At 52.9% G+C, this 19,494-nt stretch overlaps 1 protein-coding gene across 24 annotated transcripts in view; it reads right to left on the bottom strand.

Annotated features, from left to right (window-relative positions):
* DYSF (dysferlin) overlaps positions 1–19,494 on the bottom strand; it is a 232,013-nt gene that overhangs the window by 123,121 nt on the left and 89,398 nt on the right. For 15 of the 24 annotated variants that reach the window (XM_053587263.1, XM_053587273.1, XM_053587276.1 and 12 more), the window contains 8 exons: positions 15,432–15,473; positions 13,753–13,868; positions 13,152–13,265; positions 11,726–11,903; positions 11,036–11,160; positions 9,023–9,129; positions 3,516–3,708; positions 1,246–1,401 (listed from right to left, as the gene is read on the bottom strand). In XM_053587263.1, the coding sequence (XP_053443238.1) occupies positions 1,246–1,401; positions 3,516–3,708; positions 9,023–9,129; positions 11,036–11,160; positions 11,726–11,903; positions 13,152–13,265; positions 13,753–13,868; positions 15,432–15,473 (1,031 nt within the window). The remainder of the gene's footprint in view (positions 1–1,245; positions 1,402–3,515; positions 3,709–9,022; positions 9,130–11,035; positions 11,161–11,725; positions 11,904–13,151; positions 13,266–13,752; positions 13,869–15,431; positions 15,474–19,494) is intronic. The other 9 variants (XM_053587271.1, XM_053587280.1, XM_053587282.1 and 6 more) reach the window with 1 other exon arrangement.

The raw sequence follows: 19,494 nt of genomic DNA, 5'->3' as shown, positions 1-19,494 counted from the left end.
GTTCTAGCAAGATCTACTAGCTGTGTTACCTAATCAACCCTCAAAACCTCTGAAGAGAGCAGCATCATCCTCAATTTCACAGGGGGAGAAGACAGAAGGCAGAGAGGTTAGGCAATATGCCCAAGGCCAGGCAGAGCTCCAGACAGCCCTGGCACAACCCTGGCACAGCATCCCCTGTGTTGCTGAAGACTATCCTCTCTACCCACCACAGAGGGTGACAAGAGTGATCAGGCAATGTAGGAATGGATAAACCAACAGAAACCCAGAGGGCCCTACTCAGAGGGTTCAAGGCTAGGTTAGTCAACAGGACTTCCCAGAAGACATAAGGGAGGAGAGATGTAGGGAAGGGGTAAGTCAAAAGAGAAGGGGCTATGGGAGCTGGGCCAGGCCAGGGTGAGGGCTGGGCAGTTCATCCTAGCAAGGCCTTGTACACTACAGAGCTGTTTGGGGTGAACAGAAAGCGATAAGGAGCAGGCTGGCTTCCCAGGGCCACTCCTCCCTGTCATAGACAGCCTCATGATGACCCTTCAAAAAGGGACTCTTTCCTTGGGCCTGGGTAGCCACTGTGCAGAGAGAAATTTCCTCATATTATGTTCTGATCACCAGGCCATAGTCCCCTGACCAAAGAGCCTTGGCTCTGCATCCCCACATTAACCCAAAGAGGAAGACAAGTGGTCCCTCCTCAAGTACCTGCTCACTGCCCTGTCACCTCACCCCCAAGGCTAGTCAATCATCCCCTGGGAGAGGAGCCAAAGGGAGCATGGATATGTGCTGAAAGAAGAGAGCTGCAAGGAGATATAGGGGCTGGGGGAAGCTAGGGACAGCATTACATGCCCCCAGCTCTCCAAAGGATCCAAGTCTTAACACACCTGTCCCAAGTCCCAGCAAGGAGAACCTGAGCCCCAGTGTGGCTCCTGCTGGCGTCCAGGTATGGAAAACTGTTAGAGGCTGGGGTTGGGGTGATGCCTCCCTACAAGGGACCTGTCTGGAAGGACAAGCACAGGCATCAGCCGTCATAGACAGCCTCATTGCCAGTGTTAACTTTCTAGACTCATTGCCAGTGTTAACTTTCTAGACTAGGAGTATGGGGTCTGGGGACTTTGTGGGGGACAGAGGAAAAAAAAGTTGTTTTGCCCAAAGACCTCCTTCCCTTAAGTTGAGAACCAGAGAGGGAAACAAAAGAGGTGCAATAAAGGCTTTGGGCTGGGAAAATACAATCACGACTTGGGAAAAAGGAAGACTCACTTTCAGAAAGATTGTCTGCAGCTTCCCACAGTTCTTGCCACAGTAGTTGGCACCCCGCCGAGAGAAGAGGACTTCGTGGGCAGGTACACGCTGGTACGCCACGCGCTTGTCCCCTTGCAGCATCCAGATGATGATGTCTGGCAAGCTGTTCTGGGGCTGGTGAGAGGGTGATGGTCAGGGTGGGGATGGTGACACACCAGGCTCACACCCCACAGACACACTGTGAGCTGACCTCTGACTCAGAGGCCACAAAGGCCTCTCCTCCCTCTGCTTCCATCCCACACACCGCCCACCCATGGCCTTCCCCTGGACCTCCCAGGGCTAACTGGTTTCTGTCTTGAGCAGCCATGAACCCCCAGAGGACAGAGCATGAGGCTGCCCCCAGTTCACAGGAGAAGCCCACCAAAAATTACTGAGCTAAGGCCACATTTCAGGGAAGAGACACTCCTACCTGGAGCGTAGAGCTCACGTTCCTAGGTCCTCTCTACGGAGTGGATGCTCCCAGTGAGCAAACATTGGAGAACTACATATGCCCAAGGGGATGAAATCACACTGAGGATACCACCCCTCTCCACAGCCCTGAGAGTAGCAGCAAGTCCACAGATGGTACACCCCTTCCCAGAAGACACTCAATCCTGATTCCTCCAACAGCAGGGACCCTCCGAGTCTGGAGACACTGGGCTCTGACAATAGCCACTAGCCCAGAACAAAACCCCGGAGCTACTCAAGGCCTCTAGTAGTGACAACTGCTCCCAGCTGCACACTCTGGAGAGAAGGTTGGCTGGGTAAAGGACCATCTGCTTTCAAGAATGGTGAGCACCGTGTGTTCCATGTGGGGCTGGGCCTCTACCCAGGGCCACTGCTGAGCCGACCTGCTGAGTTCTCAGGATGCAAGTCCCATGCACTGTTTCACTTAATCACTACAGCGAGCCCGAAGGCAGGACTGGCATTCCATGTGACAGGTGAGGAAGTTCAGGCTTAGAGAATTAGGAGCCCACCCAGGTTCTCCTGACTCCAAGTATGTGTTCCTGACCACCATTCCAGGGGTGCTCAAAGTGAGGTGCTGGAGCATCAGCAGCTCCTGGGAACTTGTTAGAAAAGCAAAGACTCAGACTCCACCCCAGATCTGGGGAGTCAGGAACACTGAGGGAGGGCCCCATCTTGTTTTCACAAGCCCTCCAGGGTCTAGGGCACCCTAAAGTTTGATACTGTTCTCTTACTGTGATGCTGCAACTTGGCCTTAACCCCTCCCAGCCATATCACCATTGAAGCTAAGAGAACAGGGATCATTCTGAGCCAAGATTATAAAGGTATCCTATGACTAGACTGAGGAAGTGGTCTGTCACTGTGAGGGGATGGTCCATGGCTGAGTGACACGTGTCTTGCCAGGGAACCTCTAGGCCCAAGCAGGGAAGCATCCAAGCCCAACTCTGGGGACCCACATGACTTCCTGAGCAGCCTCCCCACTTCCCAGGGCCTCCCCACTTCCCGTTCATCAGCTTGTCATCCAGAAGCCCCTCCCAGCCCTATCTTTCTTCACACACTCCTGGGAAAACCCTTCCTCACTAACTCCCCTCCTCCCTGGGGGTCCCACATGGCTGTGCTCAGAGTGGGCAGTAACTATGTTAGCCCACAACTTATAAGCAGAACTTTTTCCTCATTCTGGACAAATCCATGGCCTGCCTGCTTGCTGGGGAACTGGGGAGGTGCATCAGGCCTGACAAACCTTGGTGGGAAGGGCGCACAGGTGGGGACAGGGTGCTCCTACAAACTGGAGCTAGTTCTCCCTGATTAGACATGGCAAAGCTCAGAGTTAGTGCAAAAGCAGCTTCCTCAGGCCTGGGGCTCAGACGCACCCAGGAGAGGAGGAAACACAGGGCCCATGAGAGGCAGGCTAGAAGCCAAGTGCAGATAGGCACTGGTTGATAGGAAGAAGGAGCCAGGTGCCTGGGGGAGCAGGTCTTTGGGTTCTGGTTCCAGCTCTGTCTCTGACATAACTTTGGCAGACAGAGAGAATTACTGAGCACCTACTATATGCCAGGCTCTGTGCTGGGCCCCATAACTCTCTTTATCATTTTGCATCCTCTCTCCTCCTTCTGTGAATTGAAACATTGAGGCTCAGAGAAGTTAAGTCACCTGCCCAAGGTCACCCAGCCATGGAGCCAGGATTGGATCACAGACAGTCCAGATAGTCCCCCTATTCCTCCCAGTTTTGCTATTCCAGGCAGCAAGAGGGCAAAAGAAGAAGGGCACCTTGCAGGATTAATTACCTCCTCTGCCAGGGAACGAAGACGCAGGAGCCAGTCCTCAGCCTGCTCCAAGGCAGCAGGGAGTTCACTGTGGCTAAGCTTCAAGGCCAGGGCAGCCTCAGTGATTTGGCTCAGGTGACGGGTGCGCAGTCGGTACAAGTACTGGTCCAGATGGGTGGCAGAGGGTATCTCATAGACATTACACAGGGGCTGGCTGTGAGGGACAGATGGAATGTACCTGATGACCAAGAGGTCCCCCAGGCCCAGGCGCACACACATACACAAGTACACACTCACATCATGGACCCTCAAAACAGGCCCCACACCCTCAGCCTGCCTCCCTTGTGCCTTCTCCAGGCTGATCCACATTCAGTCCTCTCACCTCCTCCAGGAAGCCTCCTCTCACCGTCAAACCTGCATGTCTCCTCTGAAGCCACCCGGCCCTTTATCCTCAACCTCCACTCTGGTGAGTGTTTTTGTTTTTGTTTTTGCAGTTTGGGGCCAGGGCTGGGTTTGAACCCAGCCACCTCTGGCATATGGGGCCGGTGCCCTATCCCTTTGAGCCACACAGGTTGAGTTCTTTTGTACGTGTCCCCATCTCCCTCACTGACTGCAAGCTCTCAGAGGGCCCAGAGGATCCTGTGAATCCTCCTACAACAGAGGCAGGAGCACTAAGTTGCCCTCTGCTGAAACAAATCCATTCCGTGTTGCATGCACACATTCTTCAAGAAGGAAATTTATGGACCCCTGATGAGCCACTGCAGACGCTGTGGGGAAGCCAGCAGCCAGTAATACAGAGGTGTCCACCCAGGGCGGCCCCACAACACCCTTCCCAGAACCCTCCGCTTTGGAAAGCCTTTGGAGAAGAGGTGGGAGGGCGCATGCGGTCCCAGAAACACAGCCCTGAGCCCTCAGTGAGAGGTTAGCTTTAAACTAGTCCTGCGTGGAGGCAGAGAACTCTGAGCCCCCATCCTATGAAGGCTCCGGAAAAGTCCTTCATCCAGCTCCTCACCATTCCCAGCCTCCTGGTTCAGTACCCACACAAGGTTCACGAAGGATGGGGCAGGGGCTTCTGTGCTCCTCCTCAGCAAGCAGGACCCCCTTGACTGTCTCAGATGGAGGGTATGGGGGCTGCCCTGCCCCCACCCTTTCCTGATTCCCAAACAGGACATCAGTCAAACCCGCTCCGCCAGGTCTGCTCCCACCCTCGCACCCCCTCCCCCCTCCCCTCCCAGCAGCGTCTGACTCCGGCTCCCGGCTGATTTATTTTTCTGCCAATTTCCCCGAGCTATGCAGAACCAATTACCGCCAGAGCGCAGCGGCACCGCCGCCGCCAGATACACCGCTCTGGCAGGCCCTCGGCGCACTACATTTTTCCTGTTATTTTTTTTAATTGAATTTTTAGGGTGGGGGGAGCAATACGCAAGCTCCATCTCGGGAAACTTAAGCCCCGGGGCCTGTCTCAGGTCACGTACTGCACACCCTGTAGTAATATAATATTTACTGCCCCGAGGGTGCCGCGGATGGGGCGGCCCCAGGCCGGGAGCAGCCTTACCCGGCCACAAGACTGCGGTGGAGGGGCACGCTGCAGGCTCTTGGGGACGGAGGGGGGGGGGGCCTGGGCCGGAGCCCTGGGCCGGGGCCTGCCTGGGAACCAGGCCTGAGTGGGCCGGAGGGCGGGGGCAGGCGGGTCTGGAGGGGGATAGTGAGAACCGCGCCAAGCAGGGTGATTTATGCGCCCAGCCTGGGTCGGGAGCCGGGAGGGGCTACAGTGCAGACCACCAAAGGGAGAGCTTCATGGAGGCCACAGCCCAGCCAGACTCCTAAAGAAATGGTTAGGACCTTGAGTGACACTAACAAGCTGTCTGGGAGCTGTCTCTGCCCTCTGTGCCCCAGGAAAGGAAAGCCCAAGGTAGGGGGCACAGAGAGAAGGGGGCTGGGGAAGAGAAGGCTGGAAGACGCTGCACTATAGCCCTATATATGGGCGGAGACCCTGCCAACTGGCTGACTGCACATGGCAGGTAGACCCAGGACAGGGCTCAGCTCAGACTGAGAGCAGAGTAGGGTGCTCACTGTGGGACCAAGTGGGTGTCTGTATCAGAGATGGCCACCAGGAAGGGATAGTGTCCAGGCAGAAAGATGAACTGGCCTGAGGTCATTCATTTCACTCCTCATGAGCAACAGCTCCTGTGAGCCTGAGCTGAGGGCTGGGCCCAGAGACAAGACCTAGCCCTGCTCTTGGGCAGCCCCCAGAGCAGAGAGGCAAACAGATCCCTAGAATGCAGCCTCAGAGTCAAGAGTGGCCCTGAGCTGCACCTGGCAGGGCCAGCAGGAACTAGTAGGGCCAAAAAGAAGGGGCAGGGTGTTGCAGCTGACAAAGCAGCATGTGCACAAGAGGCCCAGAGGCAAGGGAGAGCCTGGGAGGGGGTGGAGGGCAGGCAAGCAGGTGCAGAGGTTCGGAAGGGCTGGGGCTCCATGAGACCAGTGGTGGGGACAGAGAGGTCTGTCCACCAGGATGAGAGCTGGGACTTTCTCTGAATCTGTGGGAGCCACGGCAGGGCTGATGTGGAGGCAGCCATGGCACAGTTTTAGGCAGACTATGGGATGCTGAGAGAAAGGCTGGACAGAGAGAAAGGAAGGAGGAAGAACGAGGAGGAGGCAGACCCCTCGGTTCTGGGAAGGCAGTGAGAGTTGGCTCAGGTTAGCAGTGTGGGCTCTGGGGGTGGTGGATCCCAGAGAAGACACAATGGGAAAAGGTGATGAAACCTGTCTGTGGCACGTGTAGCCTCAGCCACAGCACAGATGTGTTGGCAGGACATCCATGCAGAGATGTCCACCAAGGGCTTGGTCCATGGTCTAGAGATCAGAGGACAGGGCCGGCCTGGAAGAACAGAGTGGACATCATTGGCCAGGGAGTCTGGGGGAGGCTCCCAGGGAAATGAGCCAGGGAAAGGGCCTGAGATGGAATGAGGAGCGCTGATGATGGGGGTGTGGGCGGGGCTGGCTGCAGGAACGGTGAGCAGCTGTGGTCAGCTTGGCAAGCTGGCTCAGGGCCCCCATGCCTGGCTGCTCTGCATGGCAGTGCTCCGCATCACAGCAGGGCAAAGAAGAAGCACGCTTGCTGAGGCACCAAGGCTGCTTGGTGTCCTCAGGTGGTGGCTGAAGGAATTGGTCCTGCTGCTTGGAATTCCTACTCTGGAGACCTATCTGTGCTTTCCCAAGAGAATGAAAACCTAGCTCCCCTCCCAAGCTCCTAACCTGTAACCAGTTCCTTCCACCCTGGCAGGAGACCCAGTTCACCCTTTCACCCCCAATAAAGTAACTCAAGGGACCAAACCTTGAAGAAGTATTTTGCAGCAAACCCTCCAAGAACAGAGCTTTAAGCAGGGAGGGTACCAAGAGGACCCAGGACTCAGATGTTCCAGGCACCTGAGACCCGCCGTGATAGCCATAAGAGTCATAGCAGAAAAGCCTGGCCTGCCCACCACACCCAAGGCTGTGCTAAGGGGCACAGGAGCCACCCTGCAGGCATGGCTTGGGGGTGCAGGGATGCCCTGGTGAGGTCACCCCATGGCAGCAGCCCTCCACTCTGACTGTGGCCTGTGTGCCCCTTCACTACTCTGTCTCTCCCACCTCCAGCCCATAGGCCAACTTCCTCACAGGTGCCCTCCCACTCAGCACGGACATCCTCCTGCTGATGTCCTCTGCAGCCCAGCCAGATGCCCGCCTAGCTGCCCAGCCAGAACCAGGGGATGATTCTGAACCTTCTTTTAGCCCCTGCACTCAATCCATCATCAAGTACTGTCACCTATAGAGCAGAAGAGCAAGGGGGCTCTGCCACTACTAGGTGTGCAAACCTGAGCAAGTTAATCAACATTCTGTGCCTCAGTTTCCTTATCTGTAAAATGGGATTCTACTTCCTACTGAGTAAGACTTTATGGTTAGTTAATACATATAAAAATTTAAAGCAGTTCCTGGCACAAAAGACTGTTCTCATCAAAATGCCTCCTGAACAATCTGTCAGATGGGAACGCCACTTCCCTTCACTTCCACCCCTCCCAGTCTCTAATTATATCTTTGTTGTAACTCTCCCAAGTGGCCATACATCCAGTCTCCCCTCGTCTAGGCCCAGCACCAGTCCCTCACTAGCACCAGTCTGTCCCTCACATTGCAGCCGAGAGAGCTTCCCAATCTCAAGGGCCACCACGTCCCACAGCCTTGCCCTAGGCCTGAGCTCCCCTCAGCAGAGCCCAGGCCTGCCTTAATTAGGCACCAGGGCCACAAGCATTTCAGGCTTCTGTGCCTTTGCCTGGGCAGTTCCCTCCCCAAAGGCTAACTCCTACTTCTCTCTCAAAGCTCTCCTCAGGTGTCCCCTCTTCCAGGAAGCTTCCCTGAGTTAGATTTGCCTGTTCTGAGCTCCTACAGCCCATGCCTCTAACTCCTCAGTGCACTTTACTTCATTTGTTCATTTTTGTTTCTGCCATGCTTTAGAGGGCTGAAGTTGTCCTCCCTTATCAATATGCTCTGGTGGCCAGGCTTCAGAAAGGATTGTGGAATGGGCAGGGGAACATTTCTTTGTTGTAACATTTTTGGAAAAGATGCACTTCCTAACTGGAGTGCAAAGGACTGGAAAGGTGACCAATTTCTCAGAATGAAGGCATTTCCCAGGTGCCTTAATATCTCCACAGCTAGGCTGGGGGGTGGGAGGGATGTGTAGAGGGAACACAGAATCATTTACATATATTCACACATTTGCACGTATTAGCCCCATAAAGAGTAGAAGGGCAGCTATTGTTATTAAGTCCATTTAACAGCTGAGAAGACTGAGGTCCAAGAAAGTAAAGTTCCTCAAAGCAAACCAGTTAAAAGGACAAGTACCAAAGTGTCTGACCAATTTTTCTTCTGAACAATAATTATAGCTACTGTTTAATTCCTTTCCAAGGGCCACGCAGGCACTTTGTTTATGAGATATTATAGTTATTCTTCATGCCAAGTTGAAGAAGTTGAGGCAACCAAGAGTCCAAGACTCCCCAGAACCCTACCTCCCCCCCGCAGTGGAGGAGATGGTGAGACCCGCCCTCTGTGGCCTCCACCCCATCCTCCATCACCCCCAATCCCCTTTTCCTGAAGTTGATTGTCAATGTGTCAATAGCAGGCTAAACAGAAACCCTGGTCCCTGACATGGGCTTGGGAGAAGGAGGGGCACCAGGAATGCACCCCACCCCCCAGCTTCTGGAGATTCCATCTGGGAAATAAGAGGGCGGGGATCGGAGACACAATGCTCCCCATTCAGGTGAGCCAACTCGGCCCACAGCTGCCGCTGCAGCAGGGAGATTTATGACCTGCTCTCAATGTCACCTTTTCAACTCCCGCGCTGGCTCCACCACCTTTGGACTCAGCACGGGCTGGACTGCTGGCCAAGCGTGGCTGGGGAGACGTGCCGTCGCTCACTGCCACACACGAACACTCCCAGGGAAACAGCCTTGTTGAGCCAGGAGAGGAGGGCACCAGGGCGCCAGGCCCCCTACCTGCAGTCTGCAATGAGCTCATCCATCAGCTGAGCCACCAATGAGTCCACGTCCTCCGTGGAGCACTGCGCCTTCAGGGCCAGGTGGACCTGCTCCAGGCCAGCTTCCTGCAGAACAGGCAGGCAAGGGTCAGGGTGTCGCCCTGGGGTCAAGGTACACGTGGGCTCCCCCCCACACCCCACCACTGCAGCACAGTCCCTGCCCAGTAAGGAAAGAGCAAAGAAGTCAGAGCCCAGACCCAGCCAGCCAGAGTCTGTCCTGGCTCAAGAACCTTCCAAACACAGCACAATTCCCATGCCTGGAACTCCATGAGGAGCTCAGGTGCTATCTACGGACTGCAGCAGACCTTGACTGCTTCCTACCCCTCTCCTGCCACCTTCAAGCTGAGTCTAGCTTCCCAGTGTAAGTGGTCCTCTCTGACCCTGCTCTGGTTTCCCACCTGGAACCCTCGTTCCTTTCTAGATTTTACTGCACAACCAGGCTCAAATCAAGTCTTCCCCCCCTCCAGCTACCTCTACTCACAGGGAGCTCCTTCTGCAAACTTCCATAGCCTGAGCACCCCTGGGTTGCATCTGGGCTCCATATCAAGCTCTTTTCCAGCCTTTAGCTGGGAAGCCAAAGTCTGTCCCTGTCTCCAATGCACCTCTCCCCATCCATCAGCCACCAGTCTTCCTGAGCATGTGACACGTGCTCTGCACTTAGACTACCAAAATAGGGACAGAAAGAAAACAGAGTTCCTGATCTTCTGGAGTCTGGAGTTTTGTTGTGAGACAGTGACTGATCCAGAGGACAGACTCTGGAACCACATTCTCCTCATCTTGATGCTTGGTGGCGTCTTCTCTTCCTAGAGCTGCCAGTCTCTGGCAATGCATAGGCCACCATAGTCCCCGCCTGGGCCTAGACCCTAGTCTTCCCCCTCTGCATCCATCATTCCTTCTACCTGTGCTCATCTCTCACAGACATGCCCAGGCCTCTCCATCCTCCCCTTGACACACTGCTACCCCTGGTATGGTGCGCACCTGCCTCCTCCACTCTCCTCTTGGGCAGGTAAGAACCCCGCCCCCATCCATGTAGCAGAAATGACTGTAGCTCTGCTAGGCCCATCAGCTTCCCAGCTGGCTATCTCACCTCCCTTAGCCTCCACAACTCACCCCACTTAAGATTCTCCTCCACTCTGGCTGAGCACCAGGCCAGCAGCTCCCAGCACAAGCAGGGAACTCCTAGGAAAGCCCCTCCTCACCTCTGACAGAACTCACCACCTGATCCCGTATACTCTGCTCTTCTCCCCAACTTCTCAGTTCCACTTCCTCCTCCCCAAATCCAATGGGCCACCAAAGCCTTGTAGCTCAAGTCCTGCAATTTTTCTCCTCAAAGTCATCTCCTTTCCAGGACCTTGTCCCCCTCCCCTAGGCCCCTGCAATGGCAGTCTGGTTAGGCTCCCACATCCATCTCCCCACATGGCACACAGCTCCCTTGCTGCCCCACGACACCCTCCAGATGCACCACGGCTGCCTTCTCTCCTCTGAGCCCACTTCTCCCTCGACCCTGGACTGTCACCTGCATCTAGGTTTGGAAAGCCATGTATGAGAGGCTGAGCCTGTGTTCTCCTGTACTAAACTGACTCCCTGGGGGCAGGTCAGCTCCTCCTTCACTTCTAGCTTCTAGCTGGAAGTCTCTAACACAAGACCTTGATATGGTAAGAGTCAAAATGCATCTGATGAATGAATGAGTGGGTAAACCAGAGCAAGACTATGTCCTGCTCCTCCCAGCCAGATTTCTCTCTTCTCTCTCTCTCTGTGGCCTCCTGCAGCAGACTAGGGACTGTGCTCATCCCCTCTTCTCTGTCCTGTATGCAGGACAGGACTATAAGCCTGGTATCATCAGGACACAAAGGACACTAGCAAACATAGGTGGCAGGGGGGTGGGGGAGAGCAGTCTCAAGACAGACCCACATGGCCAGGTAGGGGGTGCATGCACAGGGCATCTGCAGGTTTGGGGTGGGTTTTCACTCACCAGCCCGTCAGCAATTCTCAGCAAATGGTTCTGAGTCTCAATTCTATGGCTGATGTCCTCCCAATAGGATGACAACACCACCACAGGCTTCACGTTACCCCAGGGCAGGTAATAATAGTGGCACCCTGGAAGGGAGAGGAGGGCCTGAGCACTGTGCCAAGAGTGGGGAGCTGCGTGGGACAGGCACTGCAGAGCTTGGGCACCTGGGCACTCCAGGGCTGACAGGAACAGCTGGGAAGGGTCATGGGTAGGATGGAGACAGGAACCTACTCACACTTCCATCTAAGAACTCCCTTGGACATAAGCAGTATGACCCCCATTCCCCAGGTACGACCCTTATTTCCCAAACAATGTGCCTGAGCTCACTCTGTGTGTTGATCATACAGCCAACTGCTCTCATTAGGGCCCCTTAGTACATGAAAACAGAGGGCTCCTTAGAACAACTCTGGGAAATCTGAGCCCATACTTCCCAAAATCTCTAAGCCAAGCTCAACAGATTCCACGTACTGATGGAGATGGATTGAGCCAATGCTGATTACAGCCAGTTTTAGGTGACCAATCTGTGGGCTCCGATCTCACATGGGGGACAGCAAGGATACCCCAAGTGGGTGTACCAGGGCCAAGCCCGTGAGCTACCCTCCAACAGCCTTCCATGGGAGGCAGGCTTTGGGGTTAGGCCTCTGCCCTCACCATCAAAGACTGCCCGGCTGTACTGAGTGGTGGAGGCCAGCGGCAGGCAGGTCGTGTCAAACTTGTTCCCGTAGTTCCCAATGCTGACCTCAAACTGGATGGCATCATCCACATCTTGCAGCATGGAGGCTGAGTAGAACGCAGCAAAGAGGGAGTACTTGCGCCTCCGAAGGAACTTCTAGAGCAGAGAGGGGCCGGAAAGTCACGGGAGGAGCCATGAAAGACAGTGGGGTGGAGTGGTGGCACATGTCTGGGAGATTCTGGCTATAACTGACACCCAAGAACTCCTGCTGGATTGATGGATGGAAAATAGTCCAAGAAACAAAATCTAGATACTCCACATCTTTGAGTGTTTGGCCATATTTCCCTAATAAGATCTACTCTTCCTCCAAGCCAGCAGCCATGGCACCACCACCTCAAGGAGTGCAGGGTCTTGCATGGTGCCCCTTGGGGCAACCCAGGCCTTGTATGCCATTCAGAGGGGCTGATAAGCCAAAGCCACCATGCCCCTGCTCAGAGCTCCCACCCCAGTCCACGCAGCGTCTCCAACATATAAACCAGCCCTACAGCACACACAGGCTGCCACTGCCACATGCCTAGGATAAAGGGACCTCATTACACCTCTGGGCACGAGATACAGAGCTGAGGACAGGCTAGGCACTCAATCACACATCCTGGATAAGCCAAGATGATTTTACCATTTCTTTCATGGGAGGCAGAGAGATGAGGGGTCAGATAATTGGGTTTTAGGAGAATGTAAGTAGTAATCTCAGCTAACATATTATGTGTCACTACATACATGGACTAATTCACTTAGTTCTCACAACAGTCATATGAGGTAAATATAATTATTACTCCCATTTTTCTGATAGGGAAACTAATACAGGTGGTAAGTAGTAGAACCAGGATTCAAATCAGAGCCATTTGACCATAGTTGTTCAAAGCTTAAACCTCAGTACAGACTCCATATGGCTGCCTTTTGGACACAAGACCCAGCTCTCACATTTGTTGCTCTGATATACCTAAGCCTCAGTTTCCCAATATGTAAAATGGAGATAATAACAGCAGCCACTTTCTTGGGTTCTGGGAGGAGTCAATGACATCAGGAGTGTTGGTCAGTGCCTGGCACATGGTAAACGCTTAATTGACTTCACTTAATAGTTAGCTATTCCCACATTTAATATTATAAAATAGCATGTCATTTTCCATCAAGCTCTAGACTTTTAAAATACTTTCATTTATCTTCTCTGAGCCTCCGAGGAAGCAGAATAAGTGTTGGATTATTCCTACTTTACAGTTGAGATGCTGAGGTCCAGAGAGATAAAGGCACAATGAGTATGGGACAGAGCTAAGGGGTCCCTACACCATGAGACCCCTCTCAGCCACCAAACAAGGACCTATGTCCACCCAGAGCCACACCCCTCACCTCCACCCGGAGGATGTCATCAGCAGGGAGGTCCTCCACCTTCTGCTCAGTGTGCTCTGCCAGCTTGGTCTCCAGAGCGAGCAGAAGCCGGCCTCGGTAGGCCACACCTTCCCCCTGCAAGGAAGGTCAGTCAGGTCACCAGGGTAGGGGAGATGGAGAAGAGGAGGGGAAGAAAAGGGGAACAATCTGGCCCTGAAGTAGCTCATCTTCCAGAACCCCAGCAGGTCCCTATGCCAACTTCATCCCTCTATGAGTAAAGAAAACATGGCTCCAGAAGTCCACAGGATATGCCAAACCACTAGGCAATCTGGCCCAGACCTCCACCCAGCCCAAGGGGAGATGAGAGCTGAGAGAGATGGGGTCTGGGTACCTCAGGGACTGGGAAAATGAAAGGATCAGACTGGCCTTGAGATAGCGTGAAAGTGAAAGAGGGTTCTCTGAGGGGCAACTGCCTGGCCCTGGGCTTCATCAGACCCTTGGAGTCTAGGCCAGGCCCAGACACTTCTCAGGCCAGACTGGAGGATCCCCACATGCAGGCCTGAACCCCTGAGCATTCTGGGGATCTGACATCCTGCCCCAGCCAGGGCTCCAGCTGGCTCACCTTGCCCAAGTTGAGCTCTGCGTAGGGGTCCGGGAAGCCAGTGAATTCCCTGGGGCTGCCGTAGAGGTTGACATAGCAGGGCCCAAAAGTGGGGAGGAAGCCCAGATGGTCATCCACTGGGAGACACAAGCAGGGATCAGAAGGATGGCCCAGTGGGGTTTTCCAGTGCCCAACCCAGCCACCTTCAGACCTGAGCCCATCCCTGGCCTCAGCTCCCCCCACATGCACCAGAGGCAGCCCCTGTAAATGAATAAAGAATGATGACACTAATGATAGCTCTCGCTATCACCCACAAGTCTCTTTAATCCTCACTGTGTTGAGATCAATTTTTATTAGTCCCATTTTACAGATGAGGAAACGGAGGCTGAGAGATGCAAAGAAATACACGAGTATAAGGTGGCAGGGTCCAAAATGGTATAGCCTCAAAGCCTGTGCACTTAGCCAGCATGCTCCGTTGGAGTACAGGGCCCTCCACTGCCCCTCAGCCCTGAATCCTCTCTGTATCCGCACTGTCCCTGCCCCTCAGACCCTCCAGCCAGTGTGGAACACCAAGGAGGTCCCCAAGCCTGGTAAGCAGAGAAGCCATCTCCCAGGGGGCCAGGGAGGGGCCCAGAAAGATGTTCCTCCCCCACAGCGCAGCCCCCAGGCATATGCCCCATGTCCTCATGGCCTTGCCTCCTCCCTCCTACACACACTTTGTTCAAAGAAGTTTTTTAGTGGAGAGGTTAGAGAAGAGTTAGAGAATTACACTAATGAAGAGGGAAAATCTTTTCTCTACATCATTTCCATCCTTTTGGAGGCTCTCTTTTGTTAATATCATTTTCTAGCTCACAGCTGAGTTTCTCAGATGGGAATTTACTGGCCATATCATGAAAACCCTAAAAAGTTGGGGTCTCTTTTTCCAAGGAAGGGAAAAGAGGATGCCTCTAGAATGCCAAAGGTGGGAAATAGGGCTGGGAACAGGAACTATCTGGGATGATCCACTCCACACAAGGATGAACCAAAGTAAGTACAAAATAAATGGCCTCAGGAAAGAAGTGCTTAAGCCAGATTTAAGGTCATGCGTTGAGTCTCCCCTCAGCCCCCTGTTGAGACCCCAGGGATGCCAGAGGGACAGGGATGGTGGCACCAGAAGGCTGGAGCTCGTCCCTTTCAGCCAGGCGTCCTCTTGTGTCCTTCAACACTTTCCCTCTTCCAGGCCCCAGCACAGACAGGGCTCTCGCTTTGTGGACAGAGGTAGGAGGCCCAGGCAGACGGAACTAACATAAACATTACTAATTGTTTGAATTAATCGTCTCGATTATGATTTACCTTGGGAATTTCATCTTCAAATGTTTTTAACTCCCCTGGCCTCCTCCCCTGTCCCTGAGGCACTTCACATTCCCCCCACTCCACAGTGGACCCCATGCCTGCTCCAACCCCTCACTGCCAGGCAGAGCATCAGCCCAAGCCTAGCAGGCTGAGGAAGGATTTGGAGAGGTGAGAGGAAAGTGCTCTTCAAGCATTCCAAACAATTTTCATATCCAGCCAAGGTTGAGAGGTAAGCTTAGGGATCGTGGGTGACTCTCCGTCCCACTTCGGGCAAATCAAAACCTTCCTCGCCTCCAGCACCCTCTCCCTTCCAGCAAAAACCCCAAGGACCCACTCCCGTAGTCATCCCCAAGGTGACAGCAACATACGGTCTGTGGCGTGCGAAGGCTTGACCACACCTGCAGGCTCCTCTGAAGCGTAAAGAGATGGAAAAGGGGGTTAGGAGAGGCATGGCTGGGTTACATGGAAGGCTGTGAATGGAGAATTGGTAGAGAGATGGCAAGACAGCTTGTGTAGCAAACAGCTGTGCCCGAGGCCCCAGCCCCAGCCCAGCTAGGAACTCATCACAAATTAAACCTTCCCCAGCCGACACAGACCCCAGCACCACGGGAGCTGCAGGTCTCCCCACTTGATCTCTCCATCCCTCTGGGTGTTCTGTTTGCCAGTGGAAAACTGGGCCCCAAACTTGAGTCAATACATTCAAGAAATAACAGAAAAGAAAATGTGCTTTTCCATATCATAGCCAGATAAGTGAGGGAAACAAAGTACAGACACAAAAGAAACACGAAAGGGCCAGAGCTGGGCAGCAGACACACCCGGAGCTCCAACCTAATTGGCAGCTTGACAGGACCAAGCGCCTGAGCTGGGGCATTTCAAGGCACAACATTTCCACCTCGTGGCCATGTCCAGGATTGCCACTGAAGGTACCCTGTTGCACTTTTACAACACCAGGCACTGGCACATGGCTCTCAGCACCTGCCACTTCCAGTGAAGCACAGTGCCAGGTGCTGTCCACCCTCTGAAGGCCCTATGCACCTGGCTGTGCCCCTCGGTGTTGATAATGATATCTAAAGATGAGAGGAGCAAGAAAAGAGATACTTTGCACACTTCAGGCTCTTGGAATTGGTTCCTCACTTATAGGCAGGTATGAGATACCCCCAAGTGAATGGACACCCTTCAGTCTTCCTCCACTGTCCTCTCTGATTCCCGCCTCTTCTCAAAATCTGCCCTTCCTTACTCCTTCTCAGACCAGCAAAGAATAACCAAGTCTGAGGTCTTGACCAAGCCTGGGGATGTGGTTGGTCAACTTGCTGATTATTTTAATCCATTCCTCACCTTTACCTATTGTTCTCCTTCTAGGAAAGATTCCTTTTATTATCTTCCCTTTGTTCCGTGATTGTAGTTGGAAGCCAAGAGAAGAAGGAAACATTATGAAGGAAGAATGAGCAGAGACACAGAGAGAAGAGTGAAGAAAGAGAAGGAACTGTGGCCATCTGGAGATGAGGACAGGGTCAAACAAGCATGGGCAGAGGCAGCAAGGAGGGCCAGGCCCAGCCCCTTAGCTCTCCACAGCCAGGCCTCGCTACAGATGCTGGCTGGCAGAAGTCATGGCTGCAGATATCACAGTTCATGGCCATCCTCGTATCTACAGGAATAGGTTTTCATCAGTAGGAGAAACAGGCCCCTTTCTGTACAATGAGAGGATGACACAGGCCCAACTGCTGCCCCATGGAGAACGGTGGCCAGGGATCACCAAAAGGAAACAGATTCCATTTTTAAATCCTTCCAAGTGATTACTAAGAGGCCTGGCCTGTTATCTGGGGCTAATGAGGCCAAGGTCATAGTTCTAAACCCCATGTGCTTCTTACAGAGGCAAACTCAGCTTCCCACCCATACTAATACTAAATCCTGGCTGCAGCCCAATACCTAGCCCAGACGTGGATATCCCCCTGATCCCACCAGCCATTTGACCAACACTTGCCTCTGGTGGCCAGGAGGACCAAGTGGGCAGCTGTGGAGTAGCCTGTTTCTCGGCCGTATCTTTTCAATAATTCACCCCTACGTTCATTCATTAGTTCATACAGCAAATCCAAAGAGCACAGTACTGGGAGCTCAGCGTGTGTAACACATGTAAGACATGGCCCTGCTGACATCTTCCGCCAGTGATTCCTAACGTGGGGTCGCAGGTTGGTGGGTGCAGAGGCCCATCCAGGTTCTCTTCCTCGTGTCTGCACAGAGCTCATAAAGTTAAGGGCAGAGTGACCAGTGAAGCAACCCAAGACAAAGCCTCTATTTATTCCTCATCACCCTTCTGCCAAAACACAACTGTTTTGGTGTGTTTTCTCTAAGCCCAGGGAACCCAAGTTGTGGAAGCCCCAAAATACATATGAATACTCCCAGTTTTGTGGCCTGAGCAATGAAGCCCAACTCCCTCACCTGGAGGAAGCAGAAAGCAACTCAAAGCAGGACCTCCCAGCCCAGTGAGCCACAAGTCACAGCCCTGCAGACAGGCCCCGGGACACACATGTCTCCTGGAGAAGCTGAGACCACCACCTGCGGCCAGCCCTGCCAGCTCTTTCTGCCTCTCAGCACACCCCCAAGCCCATGGCGCTGGCTGCCTGACACCAGCCTGGGCCAAGTAGGAGGAGAAACCGAGCGCTGCTGGGAAATCAGCATCATCTGCATTCCAGAGACAAAAAGAAACCAACCTTGGATTTCTGAGCCGTGGAAAAAACTGTAGGATACAAGTGCTATTTACGTAGCACAAGTTTCCTATGTATAAAATTATTCAAAGAATCTGCACAGGTTTCACAGGTCTTCTGTGCCTGTTACCTTATGAAAGACCTGCAGCTTCTAAGGTAAGTGCTTCTTTTTAAAAAACAAAATTTTTACTTAATACTTTGGAGCACAGGGTCCAAGGAATACTTTCGTGTGCCCAGGCAAACTTGCGGGCAGAGTGTTTAAGAGGTTAGTGTTAGGTCTCGTCCCCACTGGAAACAAAAACAAAAACACAAAAACAACTCCTGGTTGGACCAAATAATCTGGTGAACTCTGAGGCAGGGGAATGCAGAGAAAGAACTCATTTTTACAGTTCAGTTCCATTTGGGATTTGAGAGCTGTGAAGAATAAAATGTTGTGCATCACTCAGATGTGCTAGAATCCCCCAGTGTGGAGAAGAAAACACAAAAGAGCTGAGGGGAAAATCGTAATGCCATGATCTGAGGGAGACAAGTTCAAGGCTTGACAAGAGCAAGGCAAGTGCTAACCTAAGGGCCAGAGAGAGGCTCCAGCTGCAGAGAGGGACCCACCTCCGTGGAATGGGACATCAGAGAACCTGAAGAGTCATAAAGAACAGCTCCAGTTGGATCAAAACAGTTAACTCTTTTATTGTCACATAGATCAAGCTAATTAACTGCATATTCAAAACTGTTTAACTGGTTGCAAGAAGATTCTCATTTCCAGAACAATCTGTGAGAGGTAGTCCCGCCTTTGAATGCCTCCCTGAAGCACACTGGGTTGCCCATGATCTGAGCGCCATCTAGTGGCCACGTAAACTTCCTCACCTATTAAAATACTATTCATGATGACACAGAAAAAGATGAAGGCTAACATCACCCCAGAAATGAAGGCTGATAAGAGGAGAAAGGGAAGTTTTAAACTCTCCTCCTGATGGCAGGCAGGGCTGTAGCCTTTGTCAGAAAACAGTCAGAAATGTCAGATTCTCCCTCTACCAGTGTCTGTCCCTGAATTTGGAGACAAGAACAGCACCAGTCAGAAAACTGAAGAAGAGTTTTCTTTCTATACCAACAGCGCTGATCTGTGAATCCAGACTTATCTGAATCCAGTCTGTCCCTGGACTCAGAGACAAGGACAACACCAGTCAGAGAACTGGAGAAGAGTTTCTTTCCATGCCCACAGCACTGACCTGTGAGGCAGGCAGGATGCCTTCTGCACCACTCCACAACACGCCCACCACCACCTCAAATCTTTCTACTTACATGTGCAAAACAGACCTTTTCAGAAACTGTCTCAATAGCAATTAGTGAAGGTGACTGAAGGTGACTGTTGTGTGACAGGTCACTCCCACAGTTAGGCGGGGAGAAGGCTTGGGTGGGAGTGCCTTCCAGAAGGCCAAGTTTGTATATTCCACCAGCCAAGTGTCAATGAGGAAATAAGAAGGGCAGAGAGCAGCCAGATGTTGATGCTCACTGAGGGTGTTTGGAAGTTCACTGTACTATTCTCTACTTGTATATGTGTTTGAAGTTTTCTAGAATTAAATTTTTTTTTAAATGTTTCACAGCACTTGGCAATGGGGATTAAAGAAGATAGTGACTTCAAGAGCACTGGGCGGAGTCTGCCAGAAACTGGCACAGGAAACTCTTTCAGCTAAAGGTCTGAGAAGGACAGATGAAGACCCAGGCGTCCTGTCTG

The sequence above is a fragment of the Nycticebus coucang genome, chromosome 4 (genome assembly GCF_027406575.1).
Source record: "Nycticebus coucang isolate mNycCou1 chromosome 4, mNycCou1.pri, whole genome shotgun sequence".
Taxonomy (NCBI): domain Eukaryota; kingdom Metazoa; phylum Chordata; class Mammalia; order Primates; family Lorisidae; genus Nycticebus; species Nycticebus coucang.
This window is presented reverse-complemented; position numbering and strand designations above follow the sequence as displayed.